Source organism: Cyanistes caeruleus, chromosome 19 (assembly GCF_971803275.1).
Source record: "Cyanistes caeruleus chromosome 19, bCyaCae1.hap1.1, whole genome shotgun sequence".
Classification (NCBI taxonomy): Eukaryota; Metazoa; Chordata; class Aves; order Passeriformes; family Paridae; genus Cyanistes; species Cyanistes caeruleus.
The window spans coordinates 3,290,632-3,308,288 of NC_141719.1; the positions used below are offsets into that span (position 1 = coordinate 3,290,632).

The window sequence follows — 17,657 nt, forward strand, 5'->3', positions numbered from 1 at the left end:
TGCGCCGCCGCACGTACGCGGAGGGACTCCCCCGTGCCGATCCCAGTCCCGATCCCCATCCCGAGCGGGACCCCCGGGCCGCAGTGATCCGCCAGGCAGCTGCGCCCGGCTCCGCGGCGGGGCTGTGCCCGAGGCTTCGCTGCTTCTCTGGAGCGTCCCTGCGTATTTTTTAAAACGCGCTCCTCTGTTATATCGTACAAAGGGTCCCCCCCCACCACCCCATTTTTGTTGTTTTCCCTATAGCTTTAAAGTGAAATGACACTCTGCGAATTACTAAATACAGCATCATCACCATTTTATTTAAGCAATATGCTGCGATCTCCCATTTCTGTAACAAAACCCAAGTACCAGCGATGCTGTTCCCAGGCAGGCATCACAAATCCTCACAAACAGGATTTTTAAACGGACATCAGCCTTCCACAGTCTCAAAGGCCCCGGAGTATTAATCAAGACGCTTATGATTTCTTGCCTTTCTGAACCGCAGGTTGTAGGATTTAGACAGAAAGGTTCAATCAACATTTTGCTCCTTTTTTAACGCCCAGCCACATGAACACACACGTACAAGCAAATGCCTACGGATACACAGAGAAGTTTTTCAAGTGTAAAATTACATTTCATAAATTAAACCACAGAACTTCTAAAAAACATGCAATTTCCTGCCTAAACTGCAACTTTTCTATAACACCGGGTAAATCCCCTCCTGTTACAGTGACCTCTAATGCTTTAAGCCACAGAAGGTTTTAGAGCACAAGGGCTGGACACAGGCATGATCAGAGAGGTTTGTTAGCCAAGGACACAACTTTAAATGCTTGTTCCATTTTAAGGATGCTAAAGATAACTCTGAGAAGAATGTAGTGCTTTTTTTAATTTGCAGACTACAGATGAGTTATCATCGAGGTCAGAGAAATTAAGAATTCCTTAATAACCACGATGAAAGCAAACAGAAATGTTTTCATACTGACCACTCAAAGAAAAGTAAGCTGATGCTGCTTTACATATACCCTGGAAAAATATCACTAATCCTGGCTTGAGGTAAAAATTGTAATAGCTTTGGTGATAATTTTCTGTGTCTTTGTTCTCTTCATCAAAATGCTCTCACATTTCATATTAGTATATTAGCCCAAGCTTTTTAAAAGCACCACAACCACTCTTGAGTAATTTCTATGTGACCTAAGAATTTACATTTACATACAGACTTGCCCAAGTGCAGCATTATCTGACATCTTTCTTGTTCCTGTGGAGGAGTATTTTCATACAAGATAAGCTGTGCCAACCTCCCACCTTATTCCACCAGGATACAACAGCTATAGTTGCTTGACCAATAAGGTGATAGGATAGATGAAAATTCTAAATTAGAAATGTGTTGAGATTTGCACTTACAGGCACAGCTAAAATCTTCCTGTTTCACACTCTGATTATACTTATATCTATTATCCAAAACTGATGATTTGATGCTTCAAAAGACATGTCAGTTTTGGGTATTTCTGTAACTGCACAGATCATATTTAAAATATTTTTTATTTCACAGTATTGCAGAGTAGTTTGAGTTGGAATGGACTTTTGAAGGTCATCCAGTCCAAATGCCCCTTTCTCTTGACCAGGTTGCTCCAAGCCCCATCCAACCTAGCCTTGAATGTTTCTGGTTAAGTTAGTCATCTGTTACATGACTGGATTAAACACATTCTTCTGCACATTATCAAAGGGCTAAATTTCCCCCTGTATTTCTCGTATTCACAATGAAAACCAGAGAACTGCAAAGAAATTGAAGCATTTTGCAGAAAATGGAGGACATCTTAAGTACATACATTAAGTATCCCTATTTCATCCTTCATCTTAGGAATACTTGGACTGAATTTCAATTTAAAAATTGAAACAAAAAGAGCTTAAACTTATATAAATAAGAGTGTGCAAAGAATCTCTGTTTCAGTGCACAGTATAAGATTATATTTGTGAAACCATTAGATTATTAGATGTCTAATTTATTTTATTGCCAAGAGCACTCTGTGCTTTGCATTAAGTATCCATGCCATTTTCCCACAGAACAGTGGATCTTTGATCAACCTTCACAGTAGGCCTGACAACCTGAGACAAGAAAGCACCATCCTGCTTTAATCTGCCCTTGGGAGGTAACAGTTACCACCTTTGCAGGGCTGCTTCCCAAAAATCTCGCTCTCTAAAAGCTTCCCTATGCCAGCAGCAGGTAGCACTTAGAGGCATCACTTGCTTTTCTGGCCACCGTGGGTGCATGTAGCATTTATCCCTGCACCTGAAGCATTTACACACTGAATGAAATGGAGAAATAAGAATTTCCTTGTGAAAACAGTGTGCTGCAAACAACTGCAAAGTGTTACAGGCTTTGCATCAGTCCTGCAGGGCAGTGCCAGCTGTAAATGCCTCCTTGCCATAGTGACAGCACATGCCACTCCACAGCTGTCAGAATTGGGCAATAAATCTTGGCTACAGCTGGCAAATATGTATTCCATGAAATCTGTGCTCTGCAGGCTGCACACACACTCTTCCCACCGAGGTCAGGGGGCACCACAGAGAGCTCGTTCTGTGGGATGAGCTCATTTCTAACAGGACTCACAGCCAAAGCATTTGGTGGCTGATTCCAACCAAGCACTCTGGGAATTTATCCTGGCATGTTAGTAAGATCACATGCTTATTGCATAGCTGAATTCCTAAGTTTAAGACCTTAGGGCAGAAAAAAATAAGTATAAGGAGTTAGAAAAGAATATTTAGGAAAATGGTCTGAAATAGGAAAAAACACCAGAATTACAGACATGTCAACTTAATTCAAAATAAAGGCCAGTTCTGTTCTGTCTGCATGTTCCTGGGTCTAGCTCAATGACTTAAAAGTTACAAGTGTGTTCAATACACAAATAGAACGTAAACACTTCCACAGAATCTATTTTTACATTGTTGAGGAAGAAGTCTACAGTCAATCACATATTCCTAAATTGTTTGTTTTGGAAAATAGTCTTTGTTCCTGCAGCAACATGGTTTGGAATTCATGCTGTTCTTTAAGTCCAGGATCAGGCTTTCAAAATGCTCCTTCTTCCTTTTTTCCATTGGTAGGCTTAACAGCACTCACCTACTGCAAAGAGCTGGCGTAAGATCCCAAGATTTTAGAAAGAATGCTGTAAGAATCATTAATGGATAGCAGAAGCTTACAAGGATCCTTGCCATATTTGTTTTGATTGTGTCTATGTATGTGATATTTCTGACAGTTGAAAAAATTTCTCTGTAACTTCATAATTAAGTCACATCAGGTTATCCTAGTGTGACCTTTGAAGAACCAGAGAAGCACAGAGTTGCTGATATTTTTGCAGTTAGTAACATAATAATAAAACATATGCTGTTTGGTTTATGCTGAGTGGAGGGGACAGATGAATTTCTGGCTTATTCCACCCTGCTCCAGACACAAGAAATCTTTTGTCTTGTGTCACTCAAAACGGCTTAGCATTTGGTTTCCACAGAAACCAGTTGCTTATAAAAACTGATTGACAGCTAATTAGACATACATTTCTTCCCAGAAGACTCAGTCAGCTGCTTGTTTGGGTTGAGCACACGTGATACTTATTACTTCCTATTTTTCATCCAAATCCAGCAGCTGGTATCTTGTGACTCACAAGCAGGCCAATTCATTCTTGCAGCTCCTCACTGCCTTTTCCCATTAACACACTTGCACAGAAACTGCACATCAGTTGGTATTTTCCAGTACTTACATTTAAATGTCTGTACCATGGACTCTGCAGGGTTTTTCCCCCCTATCTTCACTCTGGATTGTTATGAAAAACATTGATCAAAATCTCAGTTCATCAGTATAGTGCTGAGAACAGCTAAACAAGCTTTTATCATGCCATGACCCTGAGCAAACACTCGAGAATATATTCATGTTCGGAAAAAAGCCAAAAATTGAGGATTTCATTCAGGAAGGACATTCCTGTGCAACTGAGAGAGGACCAAATATCATTTGTAGATGAAGTTACACACTGACTTCCATAACGGGAATTTAAGAAGTTAAGCTAAACTACAGCTAAACTCATGCCGCCTAAGCAGTTGCTCTAATGGATTGAACAGGAACAGCTTCCCCACGTGAATGATGTTAGACTGAAACAGAAAAGATTTTCCAAATGCAGCCTATTTGTCCACAGGAAAATTACTCTGTATTTCAAGTGAATTAGAAAATTTCCTCCCCAAATAACCGATTTTCAAACTCGAGCTTTTAGCTGATGTACAATTTACAAAACTCAGGACATCAATATTGGACCTGTAAGATTATCACTCATATTTCTGCTTTGCAAATATATGTGATGTCCAGGTGTTAGAAAAAAACAGTTATTTGTTGGTGGAATTGCCTTGTTAAAGTCTAGGGATTGATATGCTTTAATGATCTCAGACCTAGAGAAGTTAACAAAATCTGAGAAAAAAGGATGCCCACTGGCAGTGGACACAAAGGATGCAGAATTTAGGGGCCATCTGACAAGAACTTCCAAGATAAGGAAGAAGCAAATAAAGCCAACTCAGCAGCTGTGCTGAAATCAGCTCCGACTGGCAAAAGGTAATTCTGGCAGGGGGAATCTGCAACCACTGACACAAGAAACCCACCTACAAGGAGAGACTGATCATGCAGACTTATTAGCATGAGAAGTTAATCATTAACCAATAGAAGACAGAATTACCAATTCTGGATTTTATTAATCAATAGAAGACAGAAGAAGCTAATTAATAAGAGAACTATGTAACTTGTAGCCAGTGAGTATTAATGTCTTTGATAAAATGTGCAAGTAGTTAAAAGCTTTGGTGTGCTTGATCTGTGGACACCTCCACCTTGCACCCAGAATAAACAAACGTCTCCCTCCTAAACTAGACCCTGTGTTTGTGTTTAGAGAGCTCCTAAAATCGGCAACACCTCTCTGCAGACATTCCAAACCCACCTGGACGCATTTCTGTGCCAGCTGCTCAAGGTGTATCAGCAGGAGTTGGACTGAGCGATCTCCAGAGGGTCTTTCCAACCCCAGCCTGTGATTCTGCCATAGCCGAGGCACAGCACCAGCGCTTTTGTGGCAGTGGTGCCTCAAGTGCTGCCATCGAGAACCAAGAGGTTTCCTGGCCTCCCCAGGGCCTGCCTGAGCCTGGGGACAGCCCCCAGTGGATCCCTGTTCCAGCGAGGGGCTCCCCTGCCCTCCCCGACCCCCTCATGCAAGGGGCCATGTCCACCTCATCCATCGCGGGTCGTCCCAACTGGGTGCACTACGGTTCTCCCACACACCCAGCCTCACCCTACAGCAGTTCACTCCTTTCACCACGCGAGGTTTCTGCTCTTTCAAAGCACCGCTAAAGAAAAATAACCAAGGAAACATCGACACTCTTACTTCAACAGCATCCTCGGGCTCGGGCGCCATGCTGAGTACTGGCAACGCGCCGCCATCTTGGCGCGGCACCGCCCTCACGGGAGGGGAAGGGAGGTTCGTGTCCCATCCTCTGCCCTCACCCAAAATGGCCGCGGCCGCGTCCGTCCATCCCTGAGGCGGGACCAGCGCTGAGGGCGCGGAACGCGGAGGCGGCCGCGGGTCCCTTTAGAACGCGGCTGGAGCCCGGGCAGGTACCGCGGGCACCGGGCGAGGGTGAAGGGGGGTCTTGGGTGCCCCACGCGCGGGGGAACAAAACCCACGGGTTGGGTGGGTTTTGGCAGGGCCGGTCCCTGGCTGGGGAGGATTTTCCTTTCCCTGAGGGGAAGACCAGGCTGTGGAAGGGGGGTGGGAGCAGGTGCAGGGTTGGGAGGTAAAGAAAAATGAGATCTGTAAAGAAAATTCACCTGGTGCTTGGTCCTGACTGATGGCTGTTGGTTGGAAGATTTCAAGGTGTGCCTTCCAATGGCTTTTTCTGGCTTGCTTTCAACCTAGATCTTGGAGGGAGCATGAGAATGTTGTTTTGATGCTGGAGAGCAGTTCAGTGTCAAGCCAGACAAGTTCAAGCAAAACTGAGTTTTAGAATTTGAAAGAGCAGCACAAAAATACCTCTTTCTCTGTAATCATAGCATTGTTTTACTGAAAATTTTGTGTTTTCTTTAGGGCACGTTTATGATTTATTTATTAAATGTAACTTCAGAAGCTGTTTTGTTGCTTTTTTTTTTTTTCCAAGGTCCATCTCTTTCAAGCAGCAACCTGTGAGAGACAACTCACTGATGTTGAGTGTCCAACATTAAACCAAAACTGGCATTTCCCTGGTTGAACTTAGCTAAATTATTATGGGAGGGCAATATCAAAGTTTGCATTAATGGACTTGACTGATACATGTGAGAATTATGTTCTTAGTAGGGTATAATATTTGTTAAATACAGAAAGATTTCTGCAGTGATCTTGATGTATTTTATAACTTGTATTTGATAACAGGCAGGAGAAGGCGTTGTGCATGCAGATGTATTTTCCGGTATTTTGAGAGCAACTCACAGGAGTAATTTGAAAATTAAAATTTGATGCTTGACATCCGGAGGAGATGGAGCGTGTCTTATGCATAAGTGCTTTTGGCTCTTTCGGTTTCAGATGCTCTCAGATGTGTTGCTAAGAGATTAAAATCAAAGTCGTGGGTGCTTTTTGTTTAACTGAAAAGACCTGGCCAAATCTGCTCCCCTGGAGCTTTGTCTCCAAACTACCAGAATTGCAGGAGCATCTTCTTGTATCCAGGAACAGCCGGATAACTAAAGGACTGCAAATCACATATTTGCCTTTTGTAAGAACTTGGATGTGCTCAGACCTGCTCTCTCCGTGTTTTTCATGGTTATTCAAAACCTGATGAATGTTGGCATTTTCTGGAAACTTGTTATCATGGGCAGCTAGCAGCAGCTTAATGCCAGCCTTCTTAAACTGGTTCTGTGGGACAGGCTGCCCAGGGAAGTGGTGCAGTCACCATCCCTGGAAGTGTTCCAAAACATGTAGGTGAGGTGCTTAAGGATATGGTTTAGTGGTGGACTGGGCAGTGCTGGGTTAGTGGCTGAGCTTCATGATGTTAAAGGTCTTTGTCACCCTAAATGCTCTGATTCTATGCTGTAAAACAGTGAAAAGATACTGAAAATACTGCCTGGGATTAGCCAACTTTACTAGTTTTAATTAGTACATGTCTTTTTAGTCTCTACTGTTTCTGCCTAGGCTGAAGGCATGGTCTTGTTGAGGACAGACACACTTGTTGGAAGCTCCTGGTTGTATTCTTGGGGTGGCTTGGAGGATAGGAACACTGTCTGTGGCATTATGGGATGCTGGCAGTGCTTGGCTGTAGCTCTTCTTGGTGTGTCAGCAGGGATGAGACCCCGTGTCAGGGGTGCAGAAGGCTTCACTGTCACAGACTAGCCCTTCACACAACCCTTTGAGCTCACAGGAAAAATGCTGTCAAAGAGATTTCCGTTCCCCTTGCTGTTTTGAAGGGCTGAACGTTGTTCCAGGTTCTTGTTTTTCACATTTTTCTTCTGGAATCTGATTTTAATAGAGACTTTTACCCCCACAAAATGAGAACTTTCTTCCAAGAATTCAGATTCTTGTTGTTATGCAACTCTCCACATGACAGTTTTACTTTGTGGTTGTTTCCAGTGTACATATTCCTCTTCCTGTCCAAAAAGACTGTGTTCTTACCCTGGAGTATCTTTTATAGTCTGGATTAAGACTTGTTAAATCCTAAAAAATGCTAGGAAGGGGAACTGGTGGAACTGTCAATGATTTAATTTTTTTTTCTTTTTTTTGTCCAGTGAGGTTTCATGAGTCAAACTGGGCTGTTGAGAGTTTCTTTTGAAGATGTACATGTTGGTTGAAAAACGCACAAATTCCCATCTTCATCTAAAGAGGTCACCTGGCATCCGATCCTGGTCTCTCTGTGTTGGTAAGACCACAGCGTTCCTCAGCTTATTTCAGAGCTTGCTTTAAGGGAAGAGGGTCACTGAATAAACTCCTGAAAAAGCTCCTGGTGAAATGCTTGCCTTCCAGGCCTTTTCCTTTCCAGAAAAGGAATGATTGTGCTTTGAACTCTTGCTTTCACATGGGCACTAAATGAGTCTGAAGTCTAAGTGTGGCAGTTTCACTGTGAGACTTTCAGTCTCCTCTGAAGAACCTCAGAACCTTGTGGATGAAATTTTAAGGTAGTCCTGAAAGATCAAGAACAGAAGGTTTATTATGTGCCATACAGCAATAGAAATGTGAAGCTTCTGAAGGGGCTGTATAGTTAGGTTGAAAGATATCTAGATTTTCAGGAGTGGAAAACTGCAGTGTGGCCATGCTGGGGTTGGATTGTGCATGTGGTTGGTGGTGTGCTCCTAAGGACACACTATGAAATGGGAAGTCATGCAGGATGTTCTGAAAGGCATCTTTATAAACACTACTGAATATGCAGGAAAAATAAACTTGTTAGGATTGTGCTGAGAGAGCTGCTGGGGAAAATCTGGTGTATCCTGCTTTCCAGCTGAGCAGATCCTACTGCATGAACACCACATTGTCATTGCTTTCAGGGATGTTGTTGAGAAGATCTTTGCAGTTGCAGCAGCCTCTGGGGCATGAGGCACTCTTCAGCTGCCTCCTCCTTCCTGAGAGAAAGGAGCTGGTAGTTTCTGATACAACTTTACGGCAAAAGTTTTCTTTTGGCTCTATAGACCACTTAAAAGGGAAAATAATCATTGCAAAGTTTGTGTGAACACTCCAAGTTGTACTGAGAAAGTATGATGTCATGGTTAGCTTGAGTCCCTCTGAGGTTCTTTCCCAGTTGTGTAACAAAATTTTTATTTCTGACCCTAACCCCTGTGCATTTAATGCCTTTGCAGAATGGAAGTTTTTTCAGTAGTGAGAGAAAAAAATAACTTGACTTTCATATAGTCATCTATCTTGCAATCACATTTGTCCTGTTTTTGAAAAGTGATGTTTTTCCAAGGAATTTTAGATGTTTTTTGAGCTGCTTATTTGCCCTAATTCTCTTTTCTTTCCTCCTAGGAATAGCCTCCATAGGTTTGGCTGCTGCTTATTATAGTGCAGGTAATGGCCTATCACATTTTTTGAAGAGTTGTTTCCTGTTGATTTGTTTTTCATGTTGATGACTCATCTGCAGCTTCTGTCTGGCCCTTCAAAGGCAGTGGAGGTTCCTCTCCCATTTTGTGGTGTGATTATTAAAACCAATAATAACTGTTGCCCCTCTAGCTGGCTGTGCTTTAATGCTCTATTTCTTAGTCAGCCTCCTTTTCCATTTGCAAGTAGTTTTAATAATGATATTGGTACTCTGTGGCATTTTGTACTTTCAGTGTTTTATAAATGTGATTAGCTGGTCCTCACAGCTCTCCTGGGAAGACATGTAATGATTATTTGACACCATAATGAAATGATTACTTTGCCTTTGACGGAAGTTCTCTGTTTCTCTGGAAACTGTCAAATCATCACTAGCAGAGATTACTCATCCAAGCACCTTTAGAGGTCAGACAGCTCCTGCTGCTTCCTGCAGTACAGCAGACTGCACCAAACGCCAGCTGTCTTTGCATCCATGGGATTTATCCTGGAAGCTGCCCTGTGATTCTTGTGCTGCATCCTGTTAACATCAAATGTTAAAACTTTAATAGTGTGTAGGAATGTGCTACCAATATAACCCACGTAGTTTTATTTAAAGAGCAAAATGCAGTGAAAGCTGCTTGAGCCACCAGCTAAATCAGCCTTGTTTTTCTTAAGATGTTGCAACAAAGTTTTCTGAAACCCCAGCACAGATCTACTGTGCCTTCAGTGAAAAGCCTGAGTGAGCAAATTGTTCAGGCTGTGACATGTAAACATTTTCGGGATGTGAAATGCAAATGTTTGTTTGTCAAGAGGACCAACTGCTTCCTTTTATGCAGAAACATGTTTGCTTTATTGAATTTTCATTGTCCTTATCTTTGTCCTCTGCAGCGCAAATATTTGGTGTTTGACGGCAGGTTGGCAGTTTTGTGGATGCTTTTTAAGATGCCTTTGCTTGTAGAGAAGAGAAAGATGTGATGTTACAACTTTGCCAATAATATATATGCTTAAAATTCTGTATGGTTTGAAGCCCAGCCTGAATCAAGTCTCTGCAAAGTGTGAAGATTTTCATTGTGGGAAAGAACTGTAAAATAGCTTGTAGTACAACTAAAGGCAAAAATGTTCCATCAGAGAAACCTTTTCTGCTTTAGCTGCTTTTAAAAGGAGCTTGTTGCTTTCAGGATTGTTTGAATACCAAAGAAGTGGGGGAAAAAATGCTAAATTTGTGCATTTTTTACATTGTTCAGACAGCTTGGCATGGAAGCTCTTTTACATGGCTGGGTGTTTCTTTGTGGCAGCCCAGAATCTGGAGCAGTGGGAGGTAAGATGCTGAACTCAGGAAATGAGGGCCTGTGAGTAGGAAGCAGTTGGCAGATGCTGATTCCAGCAGCCCCATGCACTTGCTCAGTCCAAACAGACAAGTTATGCTTTTGGTTTTGAGGAAACCCTCTGGGTTGCTATACTGGGTCTAGAATTAGGGCAATAATTCTTTAGCTACACAAGCATGAAAATGTGAAACTAAACATAAGTCTATTTTTTTAGGGGAGACTTGGCCCAAAATGTTCTCTCTTATGTAAAAGAGGGAGGATGACCGGGACATTGAGCTGTACAACATGATTTTGAACTTAGCCTTCAAGCTAATGACAGAGCAACCACTAAATAAGGGAGCTCTAACCTTCCAGGCTGCTCAGCTTTTTTCCTCTGGGACAAGCTGCTTTAGAATCCTGTGGATGTTGATTTGAGAGCACTAAGCCACCTTGTCATCCTGCTGACCTGGGTTGTGTTAGAATGAGCAACTCGCCTGAAGAGAACGAGATCCTCTTTTCATTGACTGTCAGGGATATTTGAGGTCTGTGTAAGCCTGGCCCTTAGAGCATGGCATTAGAATGTCAAACTCCCCAGAAGTGAAAATTATAGGAGTTACAAGTTAGTGTTCAAATTTGATTCCAGACCAAGTTTTTATTACATGAAGAATGTGGCAAGAGGGACAATGAACCCACTTTTAACTCCCTTCTAGAAGTCACACAAGAGATATGGTAAAGTTTCTGTTAAAACCAAGAGCAAGATTGTGATTTTCACAGTCTAGTAATAGAGGAATGTCTCTAAACTAGCTGTGTATTTTTCTGTTACCAAGATTATTTTCCCATGGAACTGTTTTTATTTTACTTTGAGGTGTAGCTTGTGATGGTGTTTTCAAGACAATCTTGATTTTTATTTTTCAATTTTACAGGAAGCTGTATTTGATAAGAACAAGGGAACAATCTGCCTAAAAACATTCAACCTCTACAAAAAAATACTGACTTTGTCAAAAGGAGGCAATGAACAAGGTGAGAAAGCAGCAGCTGTGGTAGAAAATATGGTGAGCAACAGAAGAGATGGATATGTGCCCATTTAATAGCTTCTCTGGAGTTCTGTACTCAAATTAAATCACATCTGCTTCCAGATCTACTTTGTTCCCAAGCAGCAGATGTAACAATCTGCCTCTCTGGGCCCAAATGCTTTTTCTGTGTGCTGAATGCATCTTGTTAATTATTTTAATCCAAGGTAAGTAGGACTATACATTGCTTTCCATAATAATCTTAGCCATTCCTTTGGGATGTTAATGTGTTTACCTTGCCCTTGGCTAGCATGCTTGGCAGCTGGGACTGGTGGAAACACTGCAGTTTGGATCCAGAAGTTGAGATTCCTGTAATCTCATCTGCTTTGGGGAGCAGGCAAAGGTTTAGATACCATATGCAAGCAGGCATGTTACATCCTGCAGATACAGAATATACATTTAAAGCAGCCTTTTCAGGAGGCTCAGTTTAATGCAGGATCTGATGTCTTTTGGGCTTCCTGTTGGATTGACAGAAGTTGCAGTATAGTCTGTGAGTTGGTTGAGTCATGGTGAGTTAGTAACTCTATTGCAAACCAGGATCTTTTATTCTGTTGCAAAAGCAGGATCTTCTTCCATGTCAGAGTTTTTGTTCTACTTCTTGATGTAAATAGCACCAGCTGTCAATAAGCTCAGAAGAGTGGCCAAATTTGGAATGACCTTAAGCTGAATTGGTTTTTAAAGAGTTCATTTTCGAGATGGAGTATAAAAGATGTGGAGAGAAGGATGTTTAATGTTTCCAAACTTTCCTTTAGGATATATGTTTACAATGGAGAGCTGATGATATCTCTTCCTCTTTGATAATATCTGGTTTAGGTACCATTCATGCGAGGATGCAGAGATCAGCAGGTGCTCTGAGCAGTTAAATATTTCAGTATTTGTTCAATCTCAGTAAACTGAACACCTGTTTGCCTACAGAAAAGTAGTTTAAACTGCCATTAAAGTGGGAAGCATAAGTAACTGGTTGCTCCCCAGTTCCTGGCTGGCTTTATCTTTTCCCTTAGGGCCTGTCCCAGCTAAGTGGGCTGCAGTCACACCCTGTGCATGTTTCTTTTGCCTGAGCAGCTCGGCAGCCGTTTGCTGCTGCAGGACTGCCCTGGTTGTGTGGGATCACAGCAGTGGTGCCCAAGAGCAGGGTCCCTGTCACCAGTGGCAGTGCTGAGGGTGTGCAGCCATGCTGACAGCAGATGTTTTGCCCCTCTTTGCAGTGGTGGCTATGCTGAACGAGATCCGCGATGTGAATGTGGAGGAGGAGACCGTGCGCTATTTCGGGAAGGGTTACCTGGTTGTGCTGCGCTTTGTCACTGGATTCTCACACCCGCTCACCCAGAGTGCAGTGCTGGGCTGCAGAAGGTGCAGTGTGGGCTTCTTAAAATTGCAGGGTGTAAGGTGGGAAATGCCAGTCATGTGGGTGGGTAATTGCCAATTGTTGTAACTAAGCTCATTTTTCAGACTTGCTGGTATGACCTTGTGTTATTCAGTTTAAACTTTTAAACCACATCATGTTTTCATTTATAGACCTTTGGGTAACAACATCTATCAGGATCATATTTGGACATCTAAGATCCCTTTAGTGCTGCCTGTCTGCTGGATTTGTCTTCCTCAGCTGTACAATGGCAGAGGGGATTAATGCTACTTTGCAAATGTTTGGTGTATTAGTTAAGAGAAAATTTATCTTAAGCATTGATGATAAGGAACCTTGCAGCAGGGACTGGGGGGAGGATTGATGTGCAGGGAATGGCTTCGTGTGGCATGCTGTCAGCCTTTCCCTCTATGCCCATATGACCCTCCCTCTAGGCAGTTAGTCCCAGGAGTTAGCATGCCTCCTCTTGTCTTGTCAGCACCACAGTTCCAATAACTCTTCCCTTGTTTCTTCTTTTCCACAGTGATGTGGAAGCAGTTGCCAAACTCATTACGAGTTTTCTGGAATTGGACAGAGTAGAGACCCCACAAGATTTCTCCCAGAGCAGCGAAACAGAGGCAAGTGATGCAGATGAACCACAGATTAAATAGTGATGGTCATTGTGAACTGAAGCAAGCAGAGGCTTTCACACATCTGGAAAATATTCTAATAGTTCTTCAGGAAAAGAAATCCCTCACAACCTTGACCTGGGCATTTCTCAACATGTGCATTTACAATGAGTGGAATCTGTCTTAGGGCACACTGTTTAGTGCTAAACTGCTTCAGGACCCTGCATGTGGACACTGCTGGCTTTTGAACTTTGTCAGCTTATCAAACTTGTCTAGGAATAATTATTTATTAATGAATTGGTTTGAAATAATTGCTTTTCCATTAATGAAGTGAAGATACAGATGTGAACTTCTGCTTACTGCAAACATTTGCTGCAGGTACGGTATATGCAATGTAGAAGAATTGAATTTGTAACTCAACACAATACTTTGAGGTTTCCCTTTCAATATATGCAATTAGGAGATGCAGAGTAGTGGCACTTTTATGTTCTCTACTACTGACTTGCCACTGGGTATCTGTGGAAATTAAAGTCTGAGTGCCTCTCTTGGAATTCTAAACATCAGGTTGATCAATCTGTAACGGTGTCTTATCTCAGATTCACCAAGAAGCCATAAATAGCAAAGGGAAAATGATCATGATGAGACATATTTAGGATGATCTACCTTAATCTTGTTCTGCTTAACTTCTGGGCAGGACAGAACAATCTTTTTCTCAGCCTCAATGTTTACTTTTTAAACTGTGTATTTAGAAAGGAAGAAGGGACATGTGTTACTTTAGGTAGGGAGAAGACTGATGTCAAAACAAGGTGGTAGCCTAGAGTTGTTGAGTATTTCCTCACTTGAAATGATACCGAAGTGCTAAATAATAACTTTTTTAAGGTAGCTGGTATAGATTAAATGTTTGACTTGTACCTGTTGTACTCCAGGTGTCTGGTGTCCTCTGTTCTGAATGGTTTCACAAATAGTTAAAATACAAAATTTTTCAAGATACTTCTGAAGTAAAAGCTACCTCTGTTAGTCAAAATATTCTGTCTAGAACTAGAACTCCATCATGCTTACATTAACATGTCAGTACAAGAAAAAATTGTAAAAAGCTGCAAGTTCCTTCAGCATGCTACAGCTGCTTGTACTGAAGTTCACTATGTTTTACTTAGGAATCTTAGGGTCTTTGGACCTGATTTAGAAAATATTTACATGGTTACATCTAGGAGATCTGAACAGGGTACAAGGTAACTGTGTTGTCTGCTTTCACTGTTGGCAAGCAGCAAATGTCTCCTAGCAGGAGTTTCTTTAAGATTTAAGGATTTAAGAGCCTATTCTTGTTTCCAGTCACTCTACCTCTACAGAGAGAAGGCTCTGAAAAGTTTTTGGTGGAAACTTCATTCTGTTCTGTGTTCCAGTTTGGTCTGAAGCTCAGCACCTGCTCATCAAGGAACAGATTTCCCTTCCAGACACTCAGGCCTAGGATGTGAGCAGAGAGGCAGAGGCTGGTGCTGTCAGTGGAAAGTACTCACACTGCAGCAGGGACATGGCTGTTGATGTAGCCTGCCTGCAGCACAGAACCAAGTCTGTTTCCTTTAAATAAGATAAAAAACTTGTAATCACATCGGGTATCAGTACAGACCTCTGCCAATACACATTCCTGAGTGTTGGGGTAATCATGGGGCTTTCTGTGCCTACCCCACACCACTGGAACTGGGAAGCTGCTCTGTATGAACGTGGGAAAATTAGGTTGGAGGCAATTAGCTAAATTTGCATTTATTCTTTAAGCACAGCTGTAAGCTAAGCATAATCAGCAAACCTGTTCAAAAAATATTGCAGGGTGTAACACTTTGTATACAGAGTTCCTCATTTAAATCCACTGGAATGTGTACCCCAGGTGATGCTCATTTTACAGAGAGGAGAATGAGATTGGGGATTTGGAGGACTCTTTTCCCCCCACCCCACACAGTATAAAATGAGAATGGTGAGTGTTCTAAGGACTTCCAGTAGGAATTACTGTGCTAGAGTATATAATGGTACAGTGTAAGCACAAGGAGGCTTACACTGTGGTAAGTGTGGCCTGTGGTAGCTGCTGCTTTATATCAAGGATATTCAGAGGGCATTCATGGAGTGCACTGCACTTACTCTGAGCCCGAGGAGTGGACCATGATAAAAACAAAAAACTACCTGCCTTCAGTCTCAGCTCTACTGGTTTTCATTTGTGTTCCCATGAGAACTGACATTCCATGGAATATCTAAACCACGCTGTAGTTCTCCAGTTTAAAATCAGCTTTTGAGCGGTACATCTGTTGGTCTGACCCTGCACTGCATCCTGTGTTCTGCTTCTGCTGAGCTGTAGTGCATCCAGCTTGCTGTGCTTTAAAGGTGATAGTCATGTCTGTACTTACAGACTTTGCCATATTTTATACAAAGACTAAAACAACAGAAGGAAAATTCACAATCCATAGAAAGGGGAATGACCTATAGTAAGGTACAATGTAACTTGAAATACATCCTGTGGAGTAAGTTGCATGTTGGGTTGATGTCAGTGATCACCTCTTCAGAGGTGTTTTCCAGTATCCTCCTCACTCCTCATTATCCTGCTGTGTGAGGCAGGAGAGCGATGGCTGCTGCCATGCACTGTGTGTCTAGGAGGAATATTTTGTCTCCTCAGCCTTTCCCTTGGTGCAGCTGGTGCCATCCTCTCATGCCATTTCTGTTTTGCATTTGGCAGCTGTCACTGTAGTAACAGGTACAGTTTCAGTGGGAACCTGTGTTCTGTAGTCTGAGCTAACAGTTTGGCCCTGAGGACGTTCTGCCAGGCTGTGGGTGCTGCCTGTGGGGATGTGTCAGGCACTGCTGGCTGATCCACCCGGCGTGTGTGATCTGTCTGAGCCCCTGAGCTTGGCAGTGGGAGACACTGCACCAGTGTTAGCACAGCCTGATGGGGTTTTCTTTTGTATTTCTCTTGATCCACATCTGGAGCTTCTTGTCCCCAAAAACTTCATCATTTGTAGCTGGAAGACATGGCCAGATGCAGTGCAGTAACTGTGTGCATGTAGAATTAATTTGGAATTGCCATACACATGGATTTGGTAATGGCAGTGTCTGTGCACTCCTCAGAAATGGGATCAGCTTGAAGAACTGTGGAAAGCAGGTGCTAACTCAGGACAGGTTCCACTCTTCCCTCTTTGGATGAGTCCTGTCTCATCCTCCTTTTCTGCCACTTCTCACCATTCTGCTGAAGGCATTCCTGGATGGTTTTCCTCACTTCCCTTGGGCCCAGCAGTCAAAGGTCCGGTAAACAGAGCCTTTTATGTGCTTGGTGTAAAGTGACTTGGACTCAAAGGAATGATGTGAAAGATTAGTTTTGGTTAGAAAATTAGGTACTTCTAGAAGACTGTTACAGATGTAGCTATTAACTTTTGCATCTCAGGCTATCTAGAGACTTGTGCCTGGAGAGCTGTAGTTTGCATGATTTATAAATTATTTAAAAGCTTGCACAGCAGACCTTAGGTTAGATCTAGCACCCTGACCCCTAAAACCAAGCCCTTTTGTCATGTCCTTTACTATAATTGTATGGTAAGTATTACCATACATACATTACCATTTAGCAGATGCTTCAGCTCGTGCTTGAGCAGCACAGGCAGCTCCTCGCATGGCTGTGGTGGGATGGGGTTGGGGCTGTGGCTGCTGCAGCGAGCAAAAGCCAGAGTGCATCTGTGCAGAGGGAGAGCACTGCTTTGTGTAAGGTGTAACCTCATACTCCACTGCTTCACAATGAAACATCCCATACCTGGCATCAGCTGTGCAAGTCTCAAAGAAAATCCAAATATTTATAGTTGAGATCTGACTCTCGGGCTGCATTTATGAAGTTACACAGATAGCAAAACCTCAGCTGGCTCACATAATAAATAAAGAGCGCTAGTTCTGACAGTGTTGTAGATGGCTGGGAGGCAAAAATACTTCTGGAAAATATTTAGAAATTGCCTTTTTTTTTTTTTTTACTTTAAAATTGCAATTAGAATTGCAGCAAGGCCTTGTATTGTCTTTTTGTAAAAAACATTCATTGATAAAAACAACTTTGATAACTTGTTTTGCGTCGCTGTAGTATTTTGTATTGTTTTTAATTAAAATGATCAAAATATTCATGGCTGTGTGAATTATTACTGGGAACTGATCTACTGAAGGAGTTAATGAGGGGAAGGACAGAAGAAGCACAAATACCTGATTTGAAGTGAGCCTGCTGACACTTGCAGCAGTCCAGCTTTTAAATCCATATAAGCTGATAGATCCAACTCTCTGTTGGTGAGATT

At 42.4% G+C, this 17,657-nt stretch overlaps 2 protein-coding genes across 7 annotated transcripts in view; one reads left to right on the forward strand and one right to left on the reverse strand.

Annotated features, from left to right (window-relative positions):
* Nucleotides 1-5,460, reverse strand: part of NARF (nuclear prelamin A recognition factor) — a 24,672-nt gene extending 19,212 nt beyond the window's left edge. The window contains exons 1-3 of one of the 5 annotated variants that reach the window (XM_086857395.1): nt 5,379-5,454; nt 3,729-3,781; nt 470-572 (exon numbers count right to left, since the gene is read on the reverse strand). Coding sequence is in view for 2 of the 5 variants with exons in the window: in XM_086857389.1 (XP_086713515.1) it covers nt 3,729-3,781; nt 5,379-5,434 (109 nt within the window). In the remaining 3 variants the exon portion in view is untranslated. Of the gene's footprint in view, nt 1-469; nt 573-3,728; nt 3,782-4,940 lie in introns of all 5 variants that reach the window. The other 4 variants (XM_086857393.1, XM_086857389.1, XM_086857390.1 and 1 more) reach the window with 4 other exon arrangements.
* On the forward strand, nt 5,407-17,492 carry CYBC1 (cytochrome b-245 chaperone 1). 2 transcript variants are annotated; one of them, XM_023938509.2, is made up of 7 exons: nt 5,407-5,608; nt 7,742-7,872; nt 8,970-9,011; nt 10,262-10,335; nt 11,245-11,341; nt 12,597-12,741; nt 13,275-17,492. In XM_023938509.2, the coding sequence occupies exons 2-7, from the start codon at nt 7,788-7,790 to the stop codon at nt 13,399-13,401; spliced, it is 570 nt and encodes a 189-aa protein (XP_023794277.1). In that variant the 5' UTR covers nt 5,407-5,608; nt 7,742-7,787; the 3' UTR covers nt 13,402-17,492. The 2 variants fall into 2 exon arrangements, with proteins under 2 accessions (XP_023794277.1, XP_023794278.1); XM_023938510.2 differs by lacking the exon at nt 5,407-5,608 and adding an exon at nt 5,611-5,867.
* Nucleotides 17,493-17,657: the final 165 nt, after the last annotated feature.